General features: G+C 36.8%; 1 protein-coding gene across 3 annotated transcripts in view; it reads left to right on the top strand.

The window, feature by feature from the left end:
• Window positions 1–24,929, top strand: part of DOCK1 (dedicator of cytokinesis 1) — a 414,443-nt gene that overhangs the window by 328,776 nt on the left and 60,738 nt on the right. For all 3 annotated transcript variants that reach the window (XM_087964320.1, XM_087964319.1, XM_087964318.1), the window contains exons 37-38: window positions 314–404; window positions 9,560–9,679. In XM_087964320.1, the coding sequence (XP_087820446.1) occupies window positions 314–404; window positions 9,560–9,679 (211 nt within the window). The remainder of the gene's footprint in view (window positions 1–313; window positions 405–9,559; window positions 9,680–24,929) is intronic.

The raw sequence follows: 24,929 nt of genomic DNA, 5'->3' as shown, positions 1-24,929 counted from the left end.
AAATAAAGTTGGGATCAAAATTAGAAATTTTCAATTATATACTTACCAAAATGGTATTCTGAGCCTTTTCAGAATATCGGTGTATTCAAAAATATGACTCTTTTAACCATGGAGTATATAACTTTAGGAAATGCATTAATCACATAATTGCTGACTTCTTTTGAATGCCAGGTACTAAGTATTACTTGATTTAAAATATGAGATTTTTTAAAATCACATTAATTTTATTTCATATCTCAGCATTTAGAATTCATGGGATCTTAAACCATAATTATTTTGTAATATTGTTGAAAATTGTATTTTATTACTTTAGGTATTTGTACAAACTCTGTGACCTGCACAAAGAATGCGACAACTACACTGAAGCCGCCTACACATTACTGCTCCATGCAAAGCTTCTTAAGGTATATACTTCAAATGCTTTTAATCTTGAAGGTTTAGAATTTAAGATGCACAATTTCTCCAGAAATCAATAATACTTGCATACAAAATACACTGAATATTTTATAAAAATGAAACAGAAAGCTAGGATATAGAATTGTTACTGGATTTTTGCTTGAAAATGGAATGCGTGAATCACCCATGGTGGAAGCAAAGGCAAAGTACTGCATGTCAGTACAGATGATTAACCATGATGCGATTTATCCTCTGTCCTGGATTCAGCATGGCGCATGTTTCACCATCCTTATTAGTGTGGCCTTAAAGATGCATTTGCTTTTTCCAGGGTTTGCATGATAGCGATGCGGAAAACATTGTTTGAATTAAGGAGATGTGACATGATGCAACCATATGTCACTGCTCTGTTGACACTTCCTTAATACCTTCTTAACACATGTTTTTCTGAATCAAGTGGCAACCATGTGAGCCCAGGGAAAGTCAAGACTTCTTTAAGGATATGCTGACAAGTACAGCAAATCTAGGCGTGCTAGATCTGAAACATCGTTCCCACTTTGGATCCAAATATTGCAAGTAAGATATTGAAACGTATAAACAATATTCCAAATTTATCTTTGTGGATTAGTACGTGCTTCGTTTTCTTCTCCAATTGTTTTCTTTGAATAGCAGGCTTTTTAGCACTGCAGGATGGTTGGTTACAACTTTGTCCCCTTCTCCAAATATCCCAGTTTTTGACAAATACGGATACTTCAAAATATAAGAAACTGTTCACAACATAAGCATCTCTTGATATTTGCCTTGAAGTATCTTTAAATGTAATGTGATAGGGAAAAAATCATAATATTTTTTTCTCATTTCTATAATGATCAAGGGGTGGGAGACGTCTTTGTAGTTATAGTTGTATTCTTGCAATTTGTCCTTCCACCCCTTTATAATTATTTTATAATGCTATTAAGTCAACTGAATATTTCTAAGACTGTTTATGTGTGTAGATAGAAAACCCATTCTTTAGTATTTGTATTTCATAATAAGATTAACTTAGATATCCATACTCACGCACACATAGACACACACACAATTTAAAAAGATAATGAAACATTCTCTTTACTTCAAAGAAATCTTCATTTTTTTCTCAATCTGGTGTGTGTGTGTGTGTGTGCTTATATATATATGACAAAATAGATATATATATATATATATATATATATATATATATATATATATAGAGAGAGAGAGAGAGAGAGAGAGAGAGAGAGAGAGAGAGAGAGAGAGAGAGAGAGAGAGAGAGCGCAAAACAAAGATTTACTTGAATACAGCAGTAAAAATAATTTCATTATCTTTTAAAATAGTCAGCTAGGTCATCTGAATGTAGATTTTATTAAGGTTTTTGACCATTGATATACTAATGTGCTAATTAACCCTTTGGTCAAATTAGTAGTAAACAAATTACTTTTGAAAAGATAATACAAAGTTATGAGGTTCATCTTATTTTGCTGAAAACAAGTGTTCCTTGTTGATTGAAGGCATCCATAAATGGAACAGGGAGGATAGAATATCTGAAAACTTTTCTCCTTTCCTTCTGTTCCTCAAGTCTTTCAGAATTCTCTAAACTTTAGGCTGAATCTGGACAAAAAATCTGCAGATGAGGGACTAAGAATCACCATATAATCTGCATACTTCAGTCACCTTTCATTGTGCATCTGTCACAAAAGGGGTCATTCTGATATAAAGCTGAGTCATTCCTACAATATTGTTTGCATGAATTTGTAGGCCAGATGGGATGCTTACATATTGTAGGCACTCTAGTTTTGACTGGCATCTGCCTTAAAACACTTGGATGGCATCGTTTCTATTCCTTTCAGATCTTCTGACAGATCCATGCTGAATGACAGAGTCTGACAGGGAATTCAATTCTACATGTGCACAAGTACAGAACTCCTCTTGTGACTCTGGATTCATGCTGCATAGTTGGGAGTTCTGTGCAAATGGAGGTGACACAACACAAGGATAATGCATGTGGACCATGTTATATCCCTTTCCTCTATTTCAAGTTCTCAAACTTCCCAGCAACCAGTTGACTGTGGCATTGGTGCATTTCTGTGAGGCAGAATGACCACTTCTTTCTATCAGCATTTCAATGTAATATTTGTTTGCTGGGCAATATTCTAAGTGTTCAATATCCCAATGTTTGTAAGCCATATTAAAAAGATACAAACAGCATATTTGAAAAAAAAATCACACACACATAACATCATGTTACTTATACTAATGATGAAAATGGTTTTCTGAGGGATTTATGGTTCATTTTAAAATCATTGATATGAGCCATGCTAGTCTGTGATCTGTTTTGATATTATATAAGAAAGATGTTTCAATCATGTGTGGATTTTAGTCCAATATTTTTTGGCATCCGCACAAATCCACCACATATGGTAATATGAGCCAGGTACTTGATGACATTTCCAACATTTTTCAGATTTGTTCTTGAACATTCTTGCTATTCTTGTTGGGGGGAAATGCCACCTGTAAAACATCCTATACAAATTTTCTTCATATGCAGTTGACAATGTCATTTTATAATTTTGAGACCACAATTTTTGCCATTTCTCTAAATCAATCCCATATCCGAAATTCTTCCCCCAAGCAATCATAGTTTCTTTAACTTGTTCTTCTTCTAGTTTAATTTCTAATAGATATCCATATAATTTTTTAGTCACCTTTTCATCAGTACCTGTCAAAATCTTATCTAAATCAGTCAATTTATCATAGAAACCTTCTGTTTTAGAATCTTTATCATACCTTGAATGTATTTGCGCATATGAAAACCAATTCATCTTTATACCTTGTTCTTCTAATTTTTGCATAGATTTGTTCACCCTTTTCATTCAATATTTCACCATATGTAACTGTTTGTTCCTTTTAATATATTATAGGATAGGAAAAAGCTTCAATAGTCGATAGCCAGACTGGAATTTTCAAATAACATTGCCTTTTAGTCTTCTCCCAGTTTAACCACAGAGACTCCTGTATATAATGTCTTCTAAAATACCCCTGTGTTTTAGTTTCTTTATACCATAAAAAAGCATGCCACCCCAACAACAGATCATGTCCTTCTTGTGTCAACAATCTAGCATTTCTTAATGTCATCCATTCCTTAACCCTCATCAAATTTGTAACTTGGTAGTACAACTCCCAATTAGGCAAACTAAATCCTCCTCTTATTCTAGCATCTTGCAAAAGTTTTAATTTTATTCTCGCTTTCTTACCTTGCCATATATATTTCAACACAATTTTATTTAAATCTTCAAAATAATCTTTTCCAAGCCTAATTGGAATTGTTTGGAACAAATATAAAATTCTGGGCAATATATTCATCTTGATTGTTGATATTCTCCCTATTAATGACAGTTGTAAATTTTCCCATTTCACCAAATCTAGCGCTATCTGCTGCTTAAGTTTAATATAGTTATTCTCTTTTACTGTACTACATCTTGCTGTCAAATGTATCCCCAAGTACTTGATCTTATTCGTGACCTGGATTTTTAATACATCCACCAGTTCTTTCTTTTGTCTTGATAACATATTCTTTGTGAAAATCTTTGTTTTGTCTTTATTTTCAAACCAGCCACCTTCCCATATACCTCTATCTTTTCTATCAATTTTAATGCTGTTTCTAGTGGGTCTTCGAAGATGAAAACCAGATCATCTGCAAATGCTTGCAATTTAAATTCTTCTTGTTTAATTTTCATCCCTTTTATGTCCTTTTCTTCTCTAATATTTCTGTTTAGCACTTCCAAGGTTAACACAAACAACAAAGGTGACAGTGAGCACCCTTGTCTTGTTCCTTTTCTTATATCAATAGAGTCCGTTAATTCCTCCCTCTATCATTACCTTTGCTGTTTGCTTATGATATATAGCTTCTATTGCTTGGATGAATTTCAGCCAAAATTTCTATCATTATCTCAGCTAAATTTTGTCCCTTTTCTTCCTCTATGTTTTGAAATCTGAGATAAAATTCTGATCTATCCATCTCCCATCTCAGCTTCCCACTTTTATCTTGTTCAACCACTGTTAATCTGTCATCAGGATCTCCAATCTTCTTATCTCTTTGTTTATCTTCTTCTTCTTCAATTTTTTTGAATTTCTCATCATACTTCATCATCATTTGTTGAATATTCTCCACCTTTTTATCAGTTTTTTCTATTCTCCTTTCAATATTCTCTGTTCTTGCTTGTATGCTTTGAATTCCTTGCATTATCCTCTGCAATGTCACCTTTTCCTGTTCTTTTTCTTACTGTAACATCGTCTGTATTGAGCGTTGTCCTCCAGATGGTGAAGAGAAAAAAGTAGGAATTGAAGAACCAGCTGCTGTTAGTTTCCTGCTCATTTCGGACAATTCAAAATCTTCAGGTTCTTCTAGACCTTAATCCACTCGTGAAATAGCCAATTGTAAATCCAAGTAAAAATAGTGGGAAAAAAGAAGCAAGATTTTTAAAAAATGATTTCTTCAGGTTCTTGTATACCTTAATCCAATTAATTAGTTAAATAGCAATAAAAGCTCAAAAAAGGAAGAAAGAGAAAAAAAACCATAGAGAAAGGAAAAAAAATTGTTAAATCTTGTGGAAGGCAGAAAAATAAAGAGTAAAACACTAAAAAGAAAAAGGAATTTCTTCACATTTTTCAACACCTTAATCCAATTAAAAAGTCTCAGGTATGAAAAAGTATCCGAAAAAAAGAAGCCACAAAAAACCCCCAATATGGAGGGTAGATAAAAAATGCAGGAGAGGGACAGAGAAAAAAAGAAAAAGCCTACTCCCTTAAAAAAAAAGAAAGAAAAAAAGAAGGAAAACATTAATGCTAAGACTTTTCCTTTAAAATAAAATGCAAAAGTAAAAATTAGGCTCCAAAAGCAAAAAGAAAAACAAAAGTAGGTTCCAAAAATCCAGAGATCCAAATAACTATTACAAATAATAAGCTGATAAGGAGGGGGTGTGAGGAATAGCCCAACTTAAAAAAGAGAAAGAGAACACACTGCACCTATTTAGTTATCCAAGGCTTTTGTTAATTTGTATAGGTCTCTTCTCTAGAATCTTATCATCTTTTTTCCGTATACTTCAACACCAGACTCCAGCTACTGATAGAAACCCAGAAGAGCACCTGCAATAACACTCTCCCATGCTCTTCCCTCTATCTTATCAGACAGGCTCAGAGTCCTTGAAAAGAAGTCTGAATTCTTTCTCAGCTTTGTCTGGTCAAAAGAGAAAAAAAGAGAAACAATATTTCTAAGCGTCTAGTTGGCAGTGTTACAAAGTTTCCTCTGTTTTCACTTTACCCCTCCTTTTCCAAACAGATTATTATAAAAAAATTAATTAAAAAGGAAAAAGGGTTTAGAAAAAAAAAAGCTAAAAGGGGTTCTCTAGCCTAAAATATGGTAAAGACCAAAAGGAGAAGAACCAAAAATGAAAAATAAGATAGAAAAAAAGACCAGTCCAGTTCAAAGTAAAAAATCATATACAAAGAGTCCAGCAAAAAAAAGAAAAAATTAATTTGACTTCCCATTTAAAATAGCCGCTTAATTACTTCTGTCTGAAATTTTACAGATTCTTTCTTTTCCTTAGGGTATCCTTTTAAATCTTAAAGTAAAGAAAAACTTCTCACCAAACCGGCACACTTTCTCTTTCTATCCTCTTCCGTTTCGGAGCTGTCCCAACTTCAGCAGCTTTAATGGCTGCCTCTTTGCCGCTGGAAAAAAGAGCTTCTCCTGGATCTACCAGGGACTTTGTGATATCCCTGGGATCGATAGGATGCGCTCTTTACATTCACCATCTCTTTGGGACAGTTTAGATCCGTTTGGACCATCCAGGAGCAAAGATATCGGCAGCGATCTCAGACCTCCAAGATTGCATGCCGTATCGTCGCAACGCCAGCTCCGCCCTCCAATATATAGAGATAAAAGATAGGTTATAGGACATTGCAAGAGCACCTTTAAATAAGAAGAAAATGAAAGAACAGATGAATTATGTTAAATGTAAGAAAATGTCAGTTGAAGAACAGAAAAGAATTGCAGTAGGTTTGTAAAATCAGTGCAGAGACATTTTTCAGTCGATATATCCATCTTCTCAAAAATTTCTTGTGATTTTATTTTTATTATAAAAAGAAAATGTCAATGACATTCATATCAGGCTTAAAGGATAAAGCTGTCACAAAACTTATTAAAACTGTGAGTTTTCTAATTGTTATCGAGAAATAGATTATCATACAATAATGTGCAGGTAATCAAAGGTAAGAAGATCTTTATCTACTGTACGTCATTTCACATTTCCTCAGAATTGTGGTCCATCCATCTCTAGAAATTTAGGACTGTTACCTAGCCTAAGTTCCTGGTAAAGCTATAAACTTTAGAATAACAAAACATGAGATAGAGTGTTTATAAATTTCAGTAGCTTTCAAACACAATATTTACCTGAATTATCTGAAGTACCTGAAGTATGATAAAACTGCTCATTTTGGCCATTTAAGTGGTTGCTTTTGCAAGGACAGTCTTCCTGACTTCCAATTAGCTATGCCATGGATTTCCGATTAGCTATGGTCAGGCAACCCATATTGGAGAGACTTGACCAGCCAGCCTAACCAAGAGGATGGAGACTAGCCCTTCTACACTGGCCTCTGACATTCACTCCAGTGGCTGTCTCTCCTTCTTTTGCTTTCCCAAACAAACATTGAAAAGTGCTTCCAAAGTAAACGACATCTCTTGTTTCCTACCCAAAAACAGAACACAGCCTCACCTTATTCCTATCCTTGCTGTTGTCAATTGCCTCTTTTCAAGGATGCAACTGTACCCATTGGTCCAAAATTCTTTGGATAAAAAGGACTTAGTGAGGTATGGGTAGAAGATGGAAGAAAAAGAAAACATTAACAAAGAAAATGAATGCAATGTTGGATCACCAGTGACGGCGGCAGCAGCTACTTACCTGTGCAAGCGAGATAACAAGACTGATTGAGTTCTAAAGGTTTTAGCAGCTTGAAAAAAAAACCTCAGTAAGCAGCAATGATGCTACTTGGAACTTGATTTGGAACTTGGCAGTAACCATGCCTTCCATTATGAAGGCAAAATACGATCAGAAACACCCCCCATTTTTTCCTGCTTTTTCTGTATTTATTTTTGTGCTAAACTAAAATTATAGCATAATACTGTCTCGTAGAGGGGCCTGGAGTTTTTAAATTTTAAAATGATTTTACAACAGTTGTATAACATTTCAAAATCTAGATAATTTTCTGATTTCCTTGTGTTAATTAATAAAGATACATATTCACAGAAAGAACAGAGTTATCTATGCCTGCATACCTTCAGGATCAATATGATTCTCTTTTAACTTAAATACTTTTAATAAATACTTTTGAATAAATACTTATTAAATTCAGCTTCATTAAAAATTCTTTAAAATGTATTAGCTCTAATTTATACATTGACAGGATCCCTGTGTTTGATTTTATGATTTTAGTCCTGTATTAATTCAATGATACAGGAAAACTTCATTCATCTCTTCCATGTAAGATAAAAGACCCACACATAACATTTAATAGCAGCTGTGTTGAAATCTGTGGGCATGCAGTTGCATTCTACATACGTTGATTTTGAATGTCTAGAAATAATGTAGCACTGGCCTAAATCTGGGAAAAGTAATCAATGATTGAATTGTTTGCCATCGCTTGGAAGTCTTTTCAACTCTACGCTCATTTGTGAATCTTTTAAAATAATTAATTAATGAATATGTTTTATAATTTAAACTGTAATCATATTCTAACAATCTCAGTGTTTGTCTTCTACCTCTTGATAGCAAGGGTTGATAATACAGTTACAATTCAACCTGTTCTGATATGGTGCTACATGAATCCCCAGCCAATATGACAGCAGATTGGTTGGTTTTATCTTTCCTTGCAGATTTTCCTCATCAGCATCCAGAGATTGGGGTTGAAGAAAGAGGGCTGGAATATGTGCCTTCATCTTCCCTCCAAGAACTGATATTTTGGAAATCTGAAGAAGGGTTACAACATACTATTTTTTCTTAAAATCATATCTGATTTTTTCCCTTTCTTGTCTCATTATTCTATTCAGTGCTGCAGGCTCATTTACAACATAACAATTCTATAAATGATTATATGAGGCATCTTTATATGAAACAGCTTTTCATTTAGCTCCTGACCTCCTTCAGTAGGTGAACTCCGAACTTCCAGCATTGATGTCATATTTTACATCCTGAAAAAATTCATCACAAACTAATTTCATGTTTTTAGTACAGTGGTGCCTTAATACTCATAATTAATTGGTTCCAGGGGTGGGATCCGACTGGTGTAACCACTGGTTTGGTGATTTTACATTTTGCTGCGCGCGCGTGTATATCGTCGTCAGCTAGCTGCCTGGACAGCTGAGCAGCACTGCGCGCAGGTGCACAGCAGTTGAAAAAGCCCTTTTTCCCCTGCTTTTTCAACCGCAGCTGTATCGCGCAAAGCAGCTACGGTTGAAAAAGCAGGAAATAACGGTCAGGTAAGAGCCCTGGCGGGCGGGTGGGCCAAAACAGCAGCAGACATAGAACCGGTTCTATGTATGCTCTCTGTTTGCTGCTCTTCAGAGCAACTGGTTCTAAAGAGGTGGACAGAACCGGTAGAATCCCACCCCTGATTGGTTCCGGGAGGCATGACTAGTACTAAAAACAATAAGTGTCAAACAAACCACATGACTAGCATGTGACGTTTTGTTTTGACTGGAAAGGGAAGTGAGTCACAAGGCAACTAATACCAACAACTTCTAGCTTGTGTACCGAGTACCAAACAAATGATGAGTAGTGGGGAGGGGAAATTCCCATCAAAATGTATTGAGTAGCAAATTTGACAACTTTCAGAGCAGTCGAGTATCGAGTGACCATGATATTTACTGTTAGTATTATTTTTTATGTTTTTTAAAAAATATTTGTGGGTTTCATATGTGGTCTTATCTGTTTGTTGCACGTGCTGCTCAGAATCACCCATGGTGAGATGGCAGGTATATAAACTTGATTGATAAATAAATAAATAAATTCCTTGATTTTGTTTAAAGCAGGATAAAGCTATTTATACATTAATCATTATTAATGTTTAATTTCTTCCTGGCTTTCATTTGATATAGTGGTCTGAAGAACCATGTGCAGCACATCTTACTCAACGAGATGGTTACCAGGCAGCAACGCAAGGACAACTCAAAGATCAGCTCTATCAAGAAATTATCCATTATTTTGACAAGGGCAAGGTAATAAGGAAAAAAAAGTTACAATATTTTGACCAAAAGTTGCAAACTCTGTCTGTGTGAGAATAATAGTACATTTCAAATATTTCTGAAGAGTATTTGAGACATGAGGAAGAATAAAGTGGCATTTCCAATTATCCAGGAATGGTTATAGTTATTACAGATTTATGGGAATAACCTCTGCAGGTTCATAAGACTTCTCAGCAAGCTAAGTTTTAACTCTAAAGAAAATTTTATGAGACTCTATGTGATCTTACTACAAAAGTGAACCTTCTGAATGATTGTTACTGATTCTGAACCTTAAGAGTTGGAGTGATATGATATCCAGCCTTGAGTTGCTTTTCTTTGCTGAGAATATCAAACAAAATATCCAGCAATTTGATATTACTCATTTGGGGTTTTGAGAAGATGGAAGACTTTCTCTCTTTTCTGCCTTAAACAGACACTAAGAACTAAATTAGATATTATATGAGCAATACATAAAAATAAAATAAAACTAGCATATGTTGTATGATTATTTTCAAGAATGGTTGCTAAGTGAGAAAAGACACTTTGCTAGAAAAAGGTTCCCTGAGGATGGGCTCCAGGACAAGAATGAAAGCTCAGAAGACTAAACCAATCTGGGTGACCAACCTAGATTGGATCATTGCAACATTATCCTGGGACACGTATATTTGCCTTCATTCATAAAAGATATTTAAGTGAATCATGCAGTTGTTAAGCGAATCCAGGTTTCTCCATTGACTTTGCTTGCTAGAAACCATCTGGGAAGATCGCAAATGATGATCATATAACCCCGGGATGCTGCAATCATCCTAAATGCATGCCAATCTTCTGAATTTTGATCACACAATTTTGGGGATGTTAGGATGGTCATAAGTGCAAGGGCTGGTCATAAGTCTCCTTTTTCAGTGCCATTGTAATTTTGAGTAGTTGCTAAACAGATAGTTGTATGCCGAAGACGACTTATGTTTATTCTTCTGACTTTCCCAGAGAGGATTTATACCCTCAGGCTACTGACAACAACCGCTGGAATAGAGGAGATCCAAAATCTGTTTTGTCTTCACGGGGTGAGAAGCTGGCTTGAATGCCTAACCAGCTTTGCCCCCTACAGCAATCACTGTGCAGCCACCCTGAAGCAGATTTCTTTCTGCTAGCTCATCATTAAGTCACCCATCGGTGACAACTGTCTGTTGCTCAGGCAAAGAAAGGCTTAAGCACCTCAGAATTGCAGTTCTTCCAGGCAGCGTAGCAAAACAATTTTGGAGGTTAAGCCATTTTGTATATCTGAATGTAAAACTATAACATTCAGCCTGAAATTGCATAATTGGACTAGCAAGTATTATAGAGAACAAGTACAAGTTGTCTGCATGATCATTTTGACAAAAATAAATAAATAATGGAGATAGATGTACCTCCCTCCAGTATCAGTTCTTTAAACTGAAGATGAACCAGATGTTATTGAGCACTTTGGGTTCTAGAATTCATTGTTCACCTCCTCTTCCCAGTAGAGAAAATATGTATTTTCAGAGAGTTACTTTGTGTTAGGTATCAACAGTAAGAAATATAATTCATCAGGTCCGTGTGCTGTCTTTCCTGTAAGGCTTAAAAGAAAAATAATGTACAAATGTGATAAATAATAATTAATGATAGGCTTGGGGGTTAGTGAAAAAGTATCCAATCTGTTCTATCTCTAAAAGGAAATAACAGGGACAGCTTTTAAAGGTGAATTTTTCAGGCAGTGAAACAAATTGAATTAGAAAGCTGGATTTTTTTGCAGCATATTTAATGACTTTAATGGCTTGAGCTGCTTGCGGAGGAAACAACTGCGAAATCTCTCTCTAGATTTTTAAGAACTGATTTGTGCATTTCTGCTATTATGGTATTGAGTTGTTTATGAACAGCAGGTAAAGTATCTGTTTACAATGCCTTAACCTGTGCTGACCTTTACAAAATGAGGAATTCACAGTTTGCAAGAACATTGTTTTATCAAACAACTTAATTTTTATTTGGATCCTAATTATGTAGTGTATCATAAATGGAAAAAGGGAATAAAAGGCAGCTTGTTCGAGCACTGCTAGATGTTTACTTTGCTTCCTTCCCTTTGCATTTTAAAAGATCAGCATTTTTTTTTACTTAGTCATTAGCATTTAGGTAACAACTTTTATTGCTCTTTCATTATCCTTGAATTTTTTATCTGAAACTTTAAACGTGCTTTGTCTGTCTCTTCGCATTTAGGAAACGTGAAAAGTTTGAATCCACTTTTGGACAAACTGACAGTAATTGCAAACTACTATATTTAATATGTGCCAAAAATGTTTCCATTTTTTCAGACAAGACCACCTTCGTCCATCCTGAAACTTAGTTAAGGATGTATATATATATGGGTCATTTCAAGATATGAACTTTATGGGAAGTGATGGTGAATGTACAGATAGTCCTTGACCAACAACCGTAATGGACTTGCTCATTACAGTCAGAAGCAGGGGTGGAACTGGTTTTTAATTTTATGGCCAGTTCAGCAAACTGGCAAATCCCACCCCTGGCTGGCTCCACCCACCCCTCCCCTCCCAGGAGTCCCCACGCAGCCCAATTTGGATTGCAGATGTGCAGGGTCTCCCGGAAGTTCTGGAAGGCTAGAAATGGGCCCATTTCCAGCCTCCAGAGAACCTCCAGAGAGTCTCCAGAGCCCAGAGAGGCTCAAGAAAAGCCTCTAGAGCCTAGAAAGGGTGAAAAACGGGCCTCCTGGAAGTTCTGGAAGGCTGGAAATGGGCCCGTTTCCGGCTTCCAGAGAGCCTTCAGAGCCCAGGAGGCAGTTTTCGCCCTCCCGGAGTCTCGAGGAAAGCTTCTTGAGCCCAGGAAGTAAAAATTATTTTAGCTCATAGTTCTCTCCTAGAGTGCACACTTGTATCTGTGAGATATTCATTTATATATTCATTTATTTTTTGGAAACAAAACAAAAAACATTGGTTCTACTTTGTGCCAGCAGGTGAGAAATTATTTTTCCTTGCACCCTCACCTTCATCATTTCTATTTGTAGCCCTTTTGCCCCTTACTGTTCAGATCATTAATCATTTTAAGCTTACTTAGGGTTATTGTTAGATTTAGGAAGACTTGGAACATGAATTTTGGCAGAGGAAAAAGCAAACAAATGGGAAACAAATGGGAAACAAACAGGAGTTTCTTAATGAAAAGCACAACAAAGAAAGCTCAAACTGCTGATACAGTTCTACAGAGGAATTATTGAGTCTGTCATCTGCACCTCTATAACTGACTGGTTTGGTTCTGCAACCCAACAGGACAGACACAGACACAGACTTCAGAGGTTAATTAGGACTGCAGAAAAAACAGTTACTACCCACCTGCCTTCAGTCGAGGACCTGTATACTGCATGAGTCAAAAAGACGGTTGTGAAAATATTTACAGACCCCTCACATCCTGGATATAAGCTGTTTCAACTCCTTCCCTCAAACTAACGCTATAGAGCACTGCACACCAGAACAGCTAGCACAAGAACAGTTTTTCCCCAAATGCCATCACTCTGCTAAACAAATAATTCCCTCAACACTGTCCAACTATTACAAAGTAGTATTACAAACTATTACTGTTAATCTTCTCATCACTCCTTATCACCCATCCCCTCCCACTTGTGACTGTATGACTATAACTTTGTCGCTTGTATCCTTACGATTTATATTGACTGTTTCCTAGTATGATTTGATTGCTTATTGTACCCTATGACTATCATTAAGTGTTGTACCTTATGATTCTTGACTCTTGACAATTGTATCTTTTCTTTTATATATACAGAGAGTATTTGCACCAAGACAAATTCCTGTGTGTCGAATCACACTTGGCCAATAAAGAATTCTATCTATCTATCTATCTATCTATCTATCTATCTATCTATCTATCTATCTATCTATCTATCTATCTATCTATCTCTATCTATGAAGTTCAATGGCAAGTTCCTAATGAAATTTCTCTCTAAGTGAACAGTAACACTATCAAAAAGCCCAAGATGGGAACAATAAGAAATAAAAAAGAATCTTCAGTGTTTGTTCCTTTAAAAAACAGTTAATATGGGTGAACAAGACATGGCTGTCAAGCTTATGGCGTGCTCAACTTCCTAACTGAGAGTGATTTGGCATTGGTTGCTGCAACTACAAGCCTTTAACTGTTCTTGAAAAAAAGTCAGAGAATTAGAACAATGACTGGCTACTTCTCAGCCAATGACAGTTTTATCAAATCTTGTCCACACAAGAATTGGGAAGCAATACTCCAGAAAGAAAATAAACAAAAGAGCAGGACTAATAGATAACATCCAGAAGCAACAGATATGGGACAAATTCACTGTCACTAAAGACAGTGAATCATGCTTATATTGTTTGTAAATTAGATTATTTAGGTGTACGGATGAAGGTTCATTCTCTGAGCTTGTGGGTTGGTTTCTGAACGTTTTGTTACCAGATTAAGTAACGTCTTCAGCAAAGGAGATGCCAGTGTTATTCTGTTTATAAGGGCTTCAGGTGTGGGTGTGTCAAGTGAGGGTCCTGTAATGCCTCTTGTGATGGGTCAGCTGTGAATCATCAGTGAGAATCTTATGATGGGTCCTATGATAAGAGGTTACATAAGGTGAGGCTCATTGGGAGGTGAAGAGCTGGTTGTGGGGGGCTTGCGTGGGTTAGTTGAGGGTCAGTTTCTGTCTCTAGTTGGCTGTACAGTTGATTTGGATTTGGAAGGGTTTGTAGACTGTTTGTAGGTCAATGTATCTGTTGATGAAATTGCTTGTGGAGTGCCAGGCTTCAATCTACTTATGAGCATGGAAGGTGGTAATATGGCCAATGATTTTTGTGTTGCTCCAATCAAACAGGTGCTGTTTGGTTTCGGTGTGGGTAGAAATTAATGATTTGGGATCGTGGCGTTTGAGTCCAACCAGTGTTTGTGGATCCTGGTTTTTAATTCACGTGATGTTTAGATTGTGTGGAGCTGCTCTTGAAGATGTGGCTACCCATTTTCTGGTCACCATTAGTTGATTCCACCAAGTACAGATAGTCCTTGCTTACTGACCTTTCAAAATTCAAATTCAAAAGGAGGCTTATGACCAGTTCTCAAGGTTGCAGCCATTGTAGAATCTTCATGGTAATGTGATTGCAGTTTGGGTGTTTGTCAACTGCCAAACATTATGATGGCTGCAGCATCACCCTGTGACCTTCACAGCTGGCCAGCAGGAAGTCCTAAGCCGCATCACATCTAATGATTTATATTAATTGGGAGTTAGAACTCAGAAAGCCACATTTTCAAAAGTAATCTACTCCATCTAGATCAGCATGGCTGGAGAAAAGAGGTATTTCTATAAATGTATGACCTTTTGAAAAAAATTTGCAGCCGTATTTCTGAGAGGACATTCAAGTTGGAAGGTATGCTCGAGAATATGAAGAATGGTTAATAATATTATTTATTAATTGGGGCTTTTTACAATGGTTTTGTGTATGTTGTGACTTTTATATATTGTAAATTACCTAGAGTTGCAAGAAATAGGCAGCATGTCAATATGGTAGATAAATAAATATTCTACTTTGAAAACAGCTTTAAGCCCCCTGTCCCTAAAAAATAAAAAAACTTTTGAGACTTCAGAGGAATAGGCAGATCTTGCATTAAAGAAAAAAGGGCAGAGAGGATGCAACTGTATCCTGCAAGAAACCAAAAAGAAGAGTTATGTTAACTTGTGACTTTATTTCTATTTTTAAAACAATATTTTTTATCAAACACTTTGAAGAAAGTATTAAAACAACTACAGGATAGAGCATGAATTCAATGAAAGAATATTTTTTATGCATCCTTTCCAAGGAACAGAAGAGTGCTTTGATTGCCTATGAAAATTGGGTAGGAGATATGGTTTTTAGGACCATTATTTCTGTTTTCAGGATGATGGACTATTGGACAACATGGATTATAACTATAAAACTAATAAATTATGTTTGGCCAAAGCATAGCCATTTTTGCTGTATAATGAAAACTGTGTTGATTGGAAGAGGAAGCCCTGAACCATGGTTTGTGCACTGAAGAAAGGAGAAGGATATTGTCAGAGTCTCAGACATGACTTTAGAAGAAATCTCACACATTCAGTTTGTCATAGCTTGGTTAGGCTCAAGGCTTGAAATCAGCTTCTGGGTTTTCACAACCCTGTCTGAAGTGATAATAATCTTTACGGCATACTAGGAAGAAGCTCCTGAAATGTAGATTGCCCTCTGTCAACATGAATGTACAGCTCTTTGAAAACAAAGATACATATAACAAGTGGAAAAAATGATTGGTCACCAAGGAAGAGTGCCTGTATATAACAACAAAGATTGTTTCAGTAAAGTTAAGGCTCAGAATGAGCTAGAGGGGGAGGGAACCCTCTTAAGAACAATAAAAAGGGCTTCTTCAAGTGTGTTCAAAACAAAAGGAAGAAGAAAGGAATGTCTATACCAGCTGCTCACAGAGAAAAAGAAAGGAAAGGCAGAACTACTCAATTTCCATCTTATATTCAGTTTCAGGGGGGTAATTGTTCCACAAATAATTATAAAGAGCAGAATGAAGGAGGATGACAAAAATATGGTCAATAAATGTCTGTTTACTCTGAATTAGTTGACCATATGATTGCATTCTATGGTTCTGAAGGAAATAACTGGTTGAAACTTTATTTAATATCTGTGATAAATATAGTGAGAGGATGAAGTGCCAAAAAATTGAAAGGGGAGGGGGGTTGTTATTCATACCTTCAGGAAGAAAAAATAAAGATCCAGTATCATTCAGTGTGATATTAATTCTTGAGAAGATTCTGCAACATATCATAAAGAGATATATCTATAAGCATCTTGAAAACAATGTGATAGCTACTAGAAGTCAGTATGAATTTATCAAGAGTAAGCTTTGCCAGACTAACCTAATCTCATTTTTATTGGATAATTTACTTAGTAGAATGTGAAAATGCAGTTGACATATCTTGCTTTCAACAAATCATTTTGCAAAGTATCCATGGCACCATGATTATTAAGTTGAGCTGATTTTTTTTCTGGCAGTAATTGGAGTAATTGCTTACTCCAATTATTCTTAAATCCCTATATATTATGGAAGTATAACAGCCCAAATCTCCAACATCATAACCAATAATTAGTACTCTAAGAACAGAATGTGGTCTATAATATATATCATCTGGGATATATTTTAATCCTTCATAGCTTGTCTTCATACTTGCATATGTGTTACTCAGCAAAATGGATTCAATACATGATTCACAATGTGAGGTGGACAGTACAACCAACAGATGAATTCACAGTCCTCTGATCAATCATACTCAGTGTGTAATCCTCAACGGAACTACATCTAGGTGAAAGGAAGTATGCAATCGAGTACTTCAAGGTTCTATCTTAGACCCAGTGCCTTTCAACATTTTCATAAATGATCTACATGAGGGGGTAGAACAAAAACTCATCAAATTTGCATACAATACCAAGCTAGGGAGAATAGCTAGCATGTTAGAGGATCAACTCAAGATTCAGAAGGAACTTGACAGACTTGAACACTGGGCCCTGTCCGTCAAAATTCAGCTCAGTGATGAGAAAAGGAAAGCCCAACACTTAGGCAAAAAACAAAAAACAAATGCACATGTATAGAATAGTGGTACATGACTCAACAGAGGGATTTAGGTGTCCTAATAGACCACCACTTAAGTATGAGCCAACAGTATTCTGCATCTGCCAAAAAAGCCAATGCCGTCCTAGGCTGAATCATCAGAAAGATGGAATCAAGATCACAAAAAGTGATAATGCCACTTTGAACTGCACTAATGAAACCACACCTGGAATGTTCTATCCAGTGCTAGTCACCACAATACAAAAAAGATGCCAAGAACATAAAAGAGTGAAAAGAGCAACAAAGATTATATGGGATCTCAAGATAAACCATGCAATAAAGGGTTGCGGGAACTAGGTATGTCTAGACTAGGTAGTCAACCTGGTCCCTACCACCCAACTAGTGGGCATTCCAGCTTTCATGGTGGGCGGTAGGGGTTTTGTTCCCTACTTTATAAATCACCATTACTGTGGAACCGGTGGGTAGTTAGAGAAAATTTTACTACTAACAGAGATACAAAAGTAGGTGGTAGGTAGAAAAAGGTTGACTAACCCTGGTCTAGACTAATGAAGAGGAGGAGTAGGGGTAATATGGTAGCAATATTCCTGTACTTGAGGAGCTCTCAAAGAAAAAAGGAGGTCAACCTATTCTCCAAAGTATTTGAGGACAGGACGTAACAGGTGGAAGGTCATTAAAGAAAGATTGAATCTAGAAATTTCTTCACAGTGAGAATAATTAATCAGTGGAATGACATTTCTCCAGAAATTGTGGGTGCTCAATCACTGGAGGATTGTAGAAGACATTGGACAACCCATTTGTCTGAAATAGTATAAGTTTCCTGCTCAAGCCGGGGGTAGGACTAGAAGACCGCCAAGTTCCTTCCAAACATGTTATTCTCTATATTTTCATAGCACGTCACCTTTGTTAATTTTAACCTTAGTTGGTTTTTGTGTGTGTTTGTGTGATTTCCTGTGATCTGCAAACCTGAACCTTTGGGTTAGCTTGTGAGTCAGTATAAATCAGGAAACAGATTAATTCACTAACCGGATTACATGTGACATTTGGCTGTAAATGTGTTTAATGAATTCAGATAACATTATCTCTTGAGTGCTTCATTTTTTCTCAAGGATCCTTATCTGTCTATCAAATGATAGCTACATATATTAAGGCTGTATATATTGCAAATAAGAAGCAAAAGAAATAAATCCAAGAAGAGACAGGAGGATATTATTAGTACTATAAGTTTTTTATATATACTTGATAAAAAAAAGATCCTAATAAGATTCAAATTGGCAATGCTAGTTTCAGAGTTATCAAAACATTTTCTTGGAGGCATTTCAAATAAATTGTTTCCACAGTTCATTCATGTAAAGTTAAAGAAAATTTCAGTGTAAGTTTGTATAAAGATCTAAATGATACCCCACAAAGCATTTATGTCCATTTATAAGAAATGAATGAAGGAAACTTCTGAATATTTTTTTTCAGTACAGGACAGAAATAAATAAGATGAGAAAGTATCTCAGCTTCTCAGTAGGGAATGAAAAAATGAAAACACAGCACTAGTTTCCTAAGGTTGTCATCAGTATGGTGATCAAGGAAATTCAACTATTGAAATATACACGTTTGGGAAGCACCTTTGGGAATCTTCCATCTGAATACTGATAATAAGAGAAAGGTAAAATAGACCTATATTTAGAAAACTGACGTCCTGAGAGTGCTCATCATTCCATATTTCACTCCTGTTGATTAGGAAGCCACTGAGATATTCTCTAATTATCAACTGAAGTACATCTTGTACTTTACTGATGATTACAAGTATACTGTAGAAGAGTAATTTGTCTATCCGTTTTAACATTATTACTTCTAATGACAAGGTAAACAAATTTTGGAATAAAATACTAGATATTTATTCTATGAAGAAAACTAAAATAAAAATAAAATATTCTTGAGAATGCATTTAATGTTATTTTTAGACCACTGTTATTTACATTGAGGCAGGGGTGTCAAACTCATGTTGTCATGGAGTCATCACATGGCGTATGGGACCTTTTCCCACTTCGATAAACTGGGTGTGGGCAGCACATGATGCATCCGGCCTGCGGGCTGGGAGCTTGACAGCCCTGCATTAAGCCATGAAAGAGAAAAGCAATTCCTCTAACCCAGGTGCAGAGGACTTCACCAATGCAAATCATAGTTTCAAAAAAGTAATTTTTATCTACCGTATTTGCCGGCGTATAAGACGACTGGGCGTATAAGACGACCCCCCAACATTTCCACTCAAAATATAGAGTTTGTTATATACTCGCCATATAAGACGACCCCCCCCACTTGGAGGCATGTTTTTCAGGGCAAAAAAGTCATCTCATACGCCGGCAAAACACGGTAAGTTGTAACACTTGGGGTATTCTGGATATAATTCTTGATTGACACCCCGCCCCTTTCCCCCAAACTTACAAAGCCACCAAAATGCTTTAGAGAGGCAGCTTCGCCTTTCTCAGGCTGGCACTCAATTCCTCTCCCTTTCTTTGTGACAGCCCCGCGTGCGTGCCATTGGGACTCCAAGGGTGGGGGATAGACAGCTGCCTCTCTCTCTCTCTCTCTCTCTCTCTCTCTCTCTCTTGTGTGTGTGTGTGTGTGTGTGTGTGTGGTGTGGAGGGTAATTCCGGCTATCTCTGGCCTCCGCTCGGTTTTAAAGTCGCTTGGCCGGTTCCCAAGTCGCAAGCGCGCTGGCCGGAGACGGCGGCGCCGGGTGGCAGCTCGGTGCAGGGGAGGCGGATCTTTCTCTCTTAAGTGAGGAGGGGACAAGAGGAGGGATGGGATGGGACAGGGGGTGGGAGGAGGTCCCTCGCCTTCTTCCACCGCCCACCAGACCCTTTTCTTCCCAAGGGGACCCTGGAAAGCAGCTCGGGAGCCGGGTGGCCCTGCCCAGCAGGGTCCCATCAGGAACTTCCCGAGGACACCCCCCCCCGCCCCAAGCACAGCCCTCCCGGTCTTTCAAAGAGGGAGGGAGAAGCGGGAGGAGCAAATTGCCGCCCCCCGCCCCGCTGCCCAGAAGGTGGGGCGCCACAGTCCACCCCCACCACCTTCTCCCTCCCACCCCCGGGCCATTACGCGGCTCGGGCTGGCTGGGCGAGCGGCCCGCCAGAGACCCTCCGCTCCACCCCCACCCCACTTCCAGATTGGCCTCCGCAAGCGCCCGAGCCGGGCGGAGGGTGGGGGGAGGAGGAAGAGAGACTCCGGCTGGGCTTGAAGGGGCTTCGCAAGTTGCGGAGCTCCGCCCCGTCGCTCTTGCACCGAGTGACAACGTATTTACCGGCGTATAAGACGACCCCCACTTGGAGGCATGTTTTTCAGGGCAAAAAGTCGTCTTATACGCCGGCAAATACGGTAGGTCTCAGTAGGAACCACTTGAAATACTGAATTAGCCACCCTTCCCTACTCTGTCAGTAGGATTTGCATGTACTTTTAAAGGAAACCTTTTAAAGGTACCAACTTGCATTTAAATTTGATAAAAGTAAACTTTAAACCAAAGAAATAAAACAGCCAAATGAATGTTGGGTCTTTCAAATATATTCTTCTGATTTTCTGCCATTTTTAAAAAATAATTTAATTGATGACTGATTTTTTCAGAATAAATTATGTAGCTCTTTCACTTTAATTAGGTATACCCAATGCTTTGCCAGTAAAATGTGCAAATTGTAATAGTTTCTTCACAAGTTTTGCCAATATTTCCCTTATTTCAGGTATTTTCCAAGTTTTTAGTGTATACCATCCCATTTTTTCCCCATTGACATAGTTGCTCTTCCTCACTGATCTCCCTTCATACTATCTAAATGAACCTTTTCAAATACCCTTTTAATTTTTCCTTTCCTACTTAATTCCTCTGCCTTCTCCAGGCACTGTTAGTTAACAAAGTGCTATTTGCGGACTTCCGGTTTGAGCTCCTTCGGCGATCAACCGAAATCTGCAATCCGTGCTCGCCACCAGAGTGCCCCAAGCCAGCTGGTTTCGGGGCTAAGCCACCCCGTAGAGGTGGTGAAGATGGGGGAGACTGCCAGCAGGGTCAAGGAGAGCTGCATCTTTCCTCCCCAGCTGGCCATTACTCCCTTTCCCAAAGGCGGTTGCAGCAGTGGTCAGAAATAGCCACCTCAAAGAAGAACTGGACCGGAAAAAAAAAGTGCAGGAGGAAGATAAGAAGAGAAAGTTTTGGTTGACTGGGTTAAACTGAAAAAGCAGCAATGTAAGGTACCCTGGAATTTAAACTATAAAAATAACATTGTTCCCAAAGAAGATTTTGAAGCAGCGAAGGAGAGAGGGAAGGGAAAGGATTTGTTTTTTTTTCTTTCTCGCTTCCTTATACTGACAACTAAGAGACTTAAGTAAGAAATTGACAAAAATCCACTTTGATATTAATAGGCATTTAAGCTGAAAATAAAATGTCAAAGGGATAATAAAGATTTTTGGATATTTAAAAACTTTTAAAAGCAGGAAAGGAGAGAAAAAGAATAAAAGGGCAGGATCTGGAAAAATGGAGGAAACTGCCTGGAACTAAAAGGAATTTACAGTGAAACCTTAACAAGATTCCTAAAAGATACATTCCTACTGAAACTTTGTAACAAAATAATAGAACCCCAGGAAGAGAAAGTGGAAAAAAGAAGCAAGAAGAAACAGCTTTGGATTACTTCGATTACTTGGTGATTTTTGGATTTTTGGCTATTGTATTTAAATGACTAAAATCAATCGGGTGGTTGTTTAAAAGTGTTTAAAATAGCACCACTTTTAGAAGAACTGAAAATGGACTTAAAAAGTACAAAGAAGATGCACAAGAAGGGAGAGGTTCTTTTGGCTTCGTATTTCAATTCTTAGAAATGGAGATCTGGAACTATGAGAAATAACAAGAAACGCTTGTAGAACAAGAAGATCTGGACAAAGAAGAAGCCATCTTTAATGATCAAGTAATTTTATGGGGGGGGGGGAAGGAAAGGGGGGAAAGAGAGTGAAAAGTTTAAGATTTGAAAAAACAACCAAAAAAAGAATAGTTTGAAAAATAATTACAATATTAGAAAGCAACAGAAGAGGGGATTACAGAAGAGAGAATTAGAAGTAAAGAGACAAGGGGGTAAAAAGGGGAGGGAGAAGAAGAGGGGGAAGAAGGAAAGGAAAAGAAGTTATAAAAGAAGAAACAAGATATAGAGAAACAGGGCAAAGGTATAAGGATTGAAAGTATAAGCCTGTTTAGAGATAATGTTTGAAAATTTAACTGAAAAAGGGATTCTGCAATGGTACATAATATAGTATTGTCATATTAGAAATAGAAATAATTTTAGAAAATATGATGACTAAAATGATGGATAAAATATTTATCGTAATATAGTGGAATGTTTGTTAATAAATAAATGAAAGAAAGTGAATGAGAGAATGAAATTATGAAAGGATTGGAACATTTTAATTATTATTAATGATTTATAAAAATATAAGTGAAGAGAAATATGGGAAAAAAAGAATTAATTATGGAAAGTCTATAAGTGTTCACAAGGAAGTATGATATTCAATTGAAAAGAATAAGATGTTAAGATTTTAATGAATATTAATGATAGATTTGAATTGGAATGGAATGAGTGTTTTATTTAGAGATATATATAATTTTTTAAGAATATAGTGTGTATTTTAAGAATGTGCCAAGCAGAATTCGATTGGAAGCTATGTATTATATTGATTGTTATAATCTTAAAGGTATAAATTGAAGTTTAAATAAGAGTTGAATGGATAAAATTAAAAGATATAATTAGTAACTCCAATTAGTAACTACAGGGGAAAATTTGTTTAATTAGAAAAGATAATATGAAATTGAAACAGGACAGATAAAAGTACAAATATAATGATTTGAACTGAGATATGGGATAATTAAAAATAAAGTTGAGAAAATCAAAGGAGGGGAAAAACAATGTAGAAAATGTTAAACAGTAATAAGACATGGAATAGAACACAAAGATGAACATGAAATTGAGTTTGTGTCTGTATAAAGAAGTGATAACCCGTGATCATGCTATTCTCAAAAAAAGATGTTTTATTTGTATTATGTTTTTTTGTGAAAACCCAAATAAAATTTATATTTAAAAAAAAGGCAAAGTGCTATTTGCTTATTGATTGGCTTGTGGTGAAAGGCAGAATAGAAATCCAGAATACATAATTGAAATGGCGTGAGCTTAATTTTTTTATTGGTTTATGTCCCACCTTTATTGTTATAACTCAAGGTAGTGAACATATCTAATCCTTCCATCCCCTATTTTCCCCACAATAACAATCCTGTGAAGTGACCGGGCTGACCCAAAGCCTTCATATCTAAGACAGGAGAAATGCTCATAGTATCCTGATTTGTAGCCTGGTGACTTAACCACTAGACCAGGGCTGTCGAACTCCCGGCCCACAAGCCGGATGTATCACGCGCTGGCTACGCCCATGCCCCGTTTAGCGAAGGGGGAAAAAGTCCCGATACCTCACATGACATCGTCGTGATGACGTGACTTTGACACCCTGCACTAGACCAAGCTGACTCTCACCTACTGTATATAGCACTAGTACATACTAAACTATGGTATGAGTTTCTCCATAATTGGATCATACCTTCACTAAGATAAGCACCTAACCCACTTTGTTGTGGCATATAGATGTATTATTCCTACCATGGATATTCAGTATGGTAGAGGTGAAATGTTAATATCGATACAAGGTTCATATATGCTTTTTATGGATAAAGACACGAAATTAGGAAGCCTGACACCATGGCTTATAGACACCATGTTAGGCACAAAGACAGCTGGGTAACTTTCGTGCAGACAATTCTTCTCAGCATAGGAAGGAGGCAATTGCAAACTACTTCTGAAAATTTTTGCAAAGAAAATTGCAGGGACTTGGCCAACTAGTCACCAGAAGTGAAGCGTGACTGGAAGACAAAACAAAACAAAACAAAACAAAAACTGTTTATAGCTGCTTTTAAATACATGAAAGCAAAAGTTATCTTAAAAGGGAAGAAGTGAATGAAGCTGGAGATTCTATAAAAACAACTCCTTTGAACAAGGAAATTACAACTTTTTAAAATGAAAGTATAGATCTTGAGATTAGCCAGGGGATCAGAATTTTTGTACTCTTCTTGCTGAAAAAGAATCAGATTCTAAAAGAAAGACCTCTCTTTTTAATTTGTAATTTTAAAATTCAATTGAAGCAGCTATATACATTTTTTGTTTTTTGTTTCTCTTCAAGTTACTCTTCCCTCCTGGTGACTGTCTGGCCAAGTCCCTGCAATTTTCTTTGCAAAAATTTTCAGAGAATCTGATTCTTTTTCAACAAGAAGAGTTCAAAAATTCTGATCCCCTGGCCAATCTCAAGATCTATACTTTCATTTTAAAAAGTTGCAATTTCCTTGTTCAAAGGAGTCATTTTTTATAGAATATCCAGCTTTATTTACTTGTGCCTTTTTAAGATAACTTTTGCTTTCACATATTTAAAACTTAGATGGGAAAATGCTGTTATGTACTGAGTATCTCTCTTAGGGAAGCTCATTCTTCTGGAAATTTGTCATATCATAAATGACGTTGAGGATTTTTTTTTCCAAAGCAAGAAACCTTAGGAACAG

Source organism: Notechis scutatus, chromosome 4 (genome assembly GCF_049901735.1).
Source record: "Notechis scutatus isolate UNSWTSFEM ecotype Mainland chromosome 4, rNotScu1.2, whole genome shotgun sequence".
NCBI classification, from domain to species: Eukaryota; Metazoa; Chordata; class Lepidosauria; order Squamata; family Elapidae; genus Notechis; species Notechis scutatus.
This window is presented reverse-complemented; position numbering and strand designations above follow the sequence as displayed.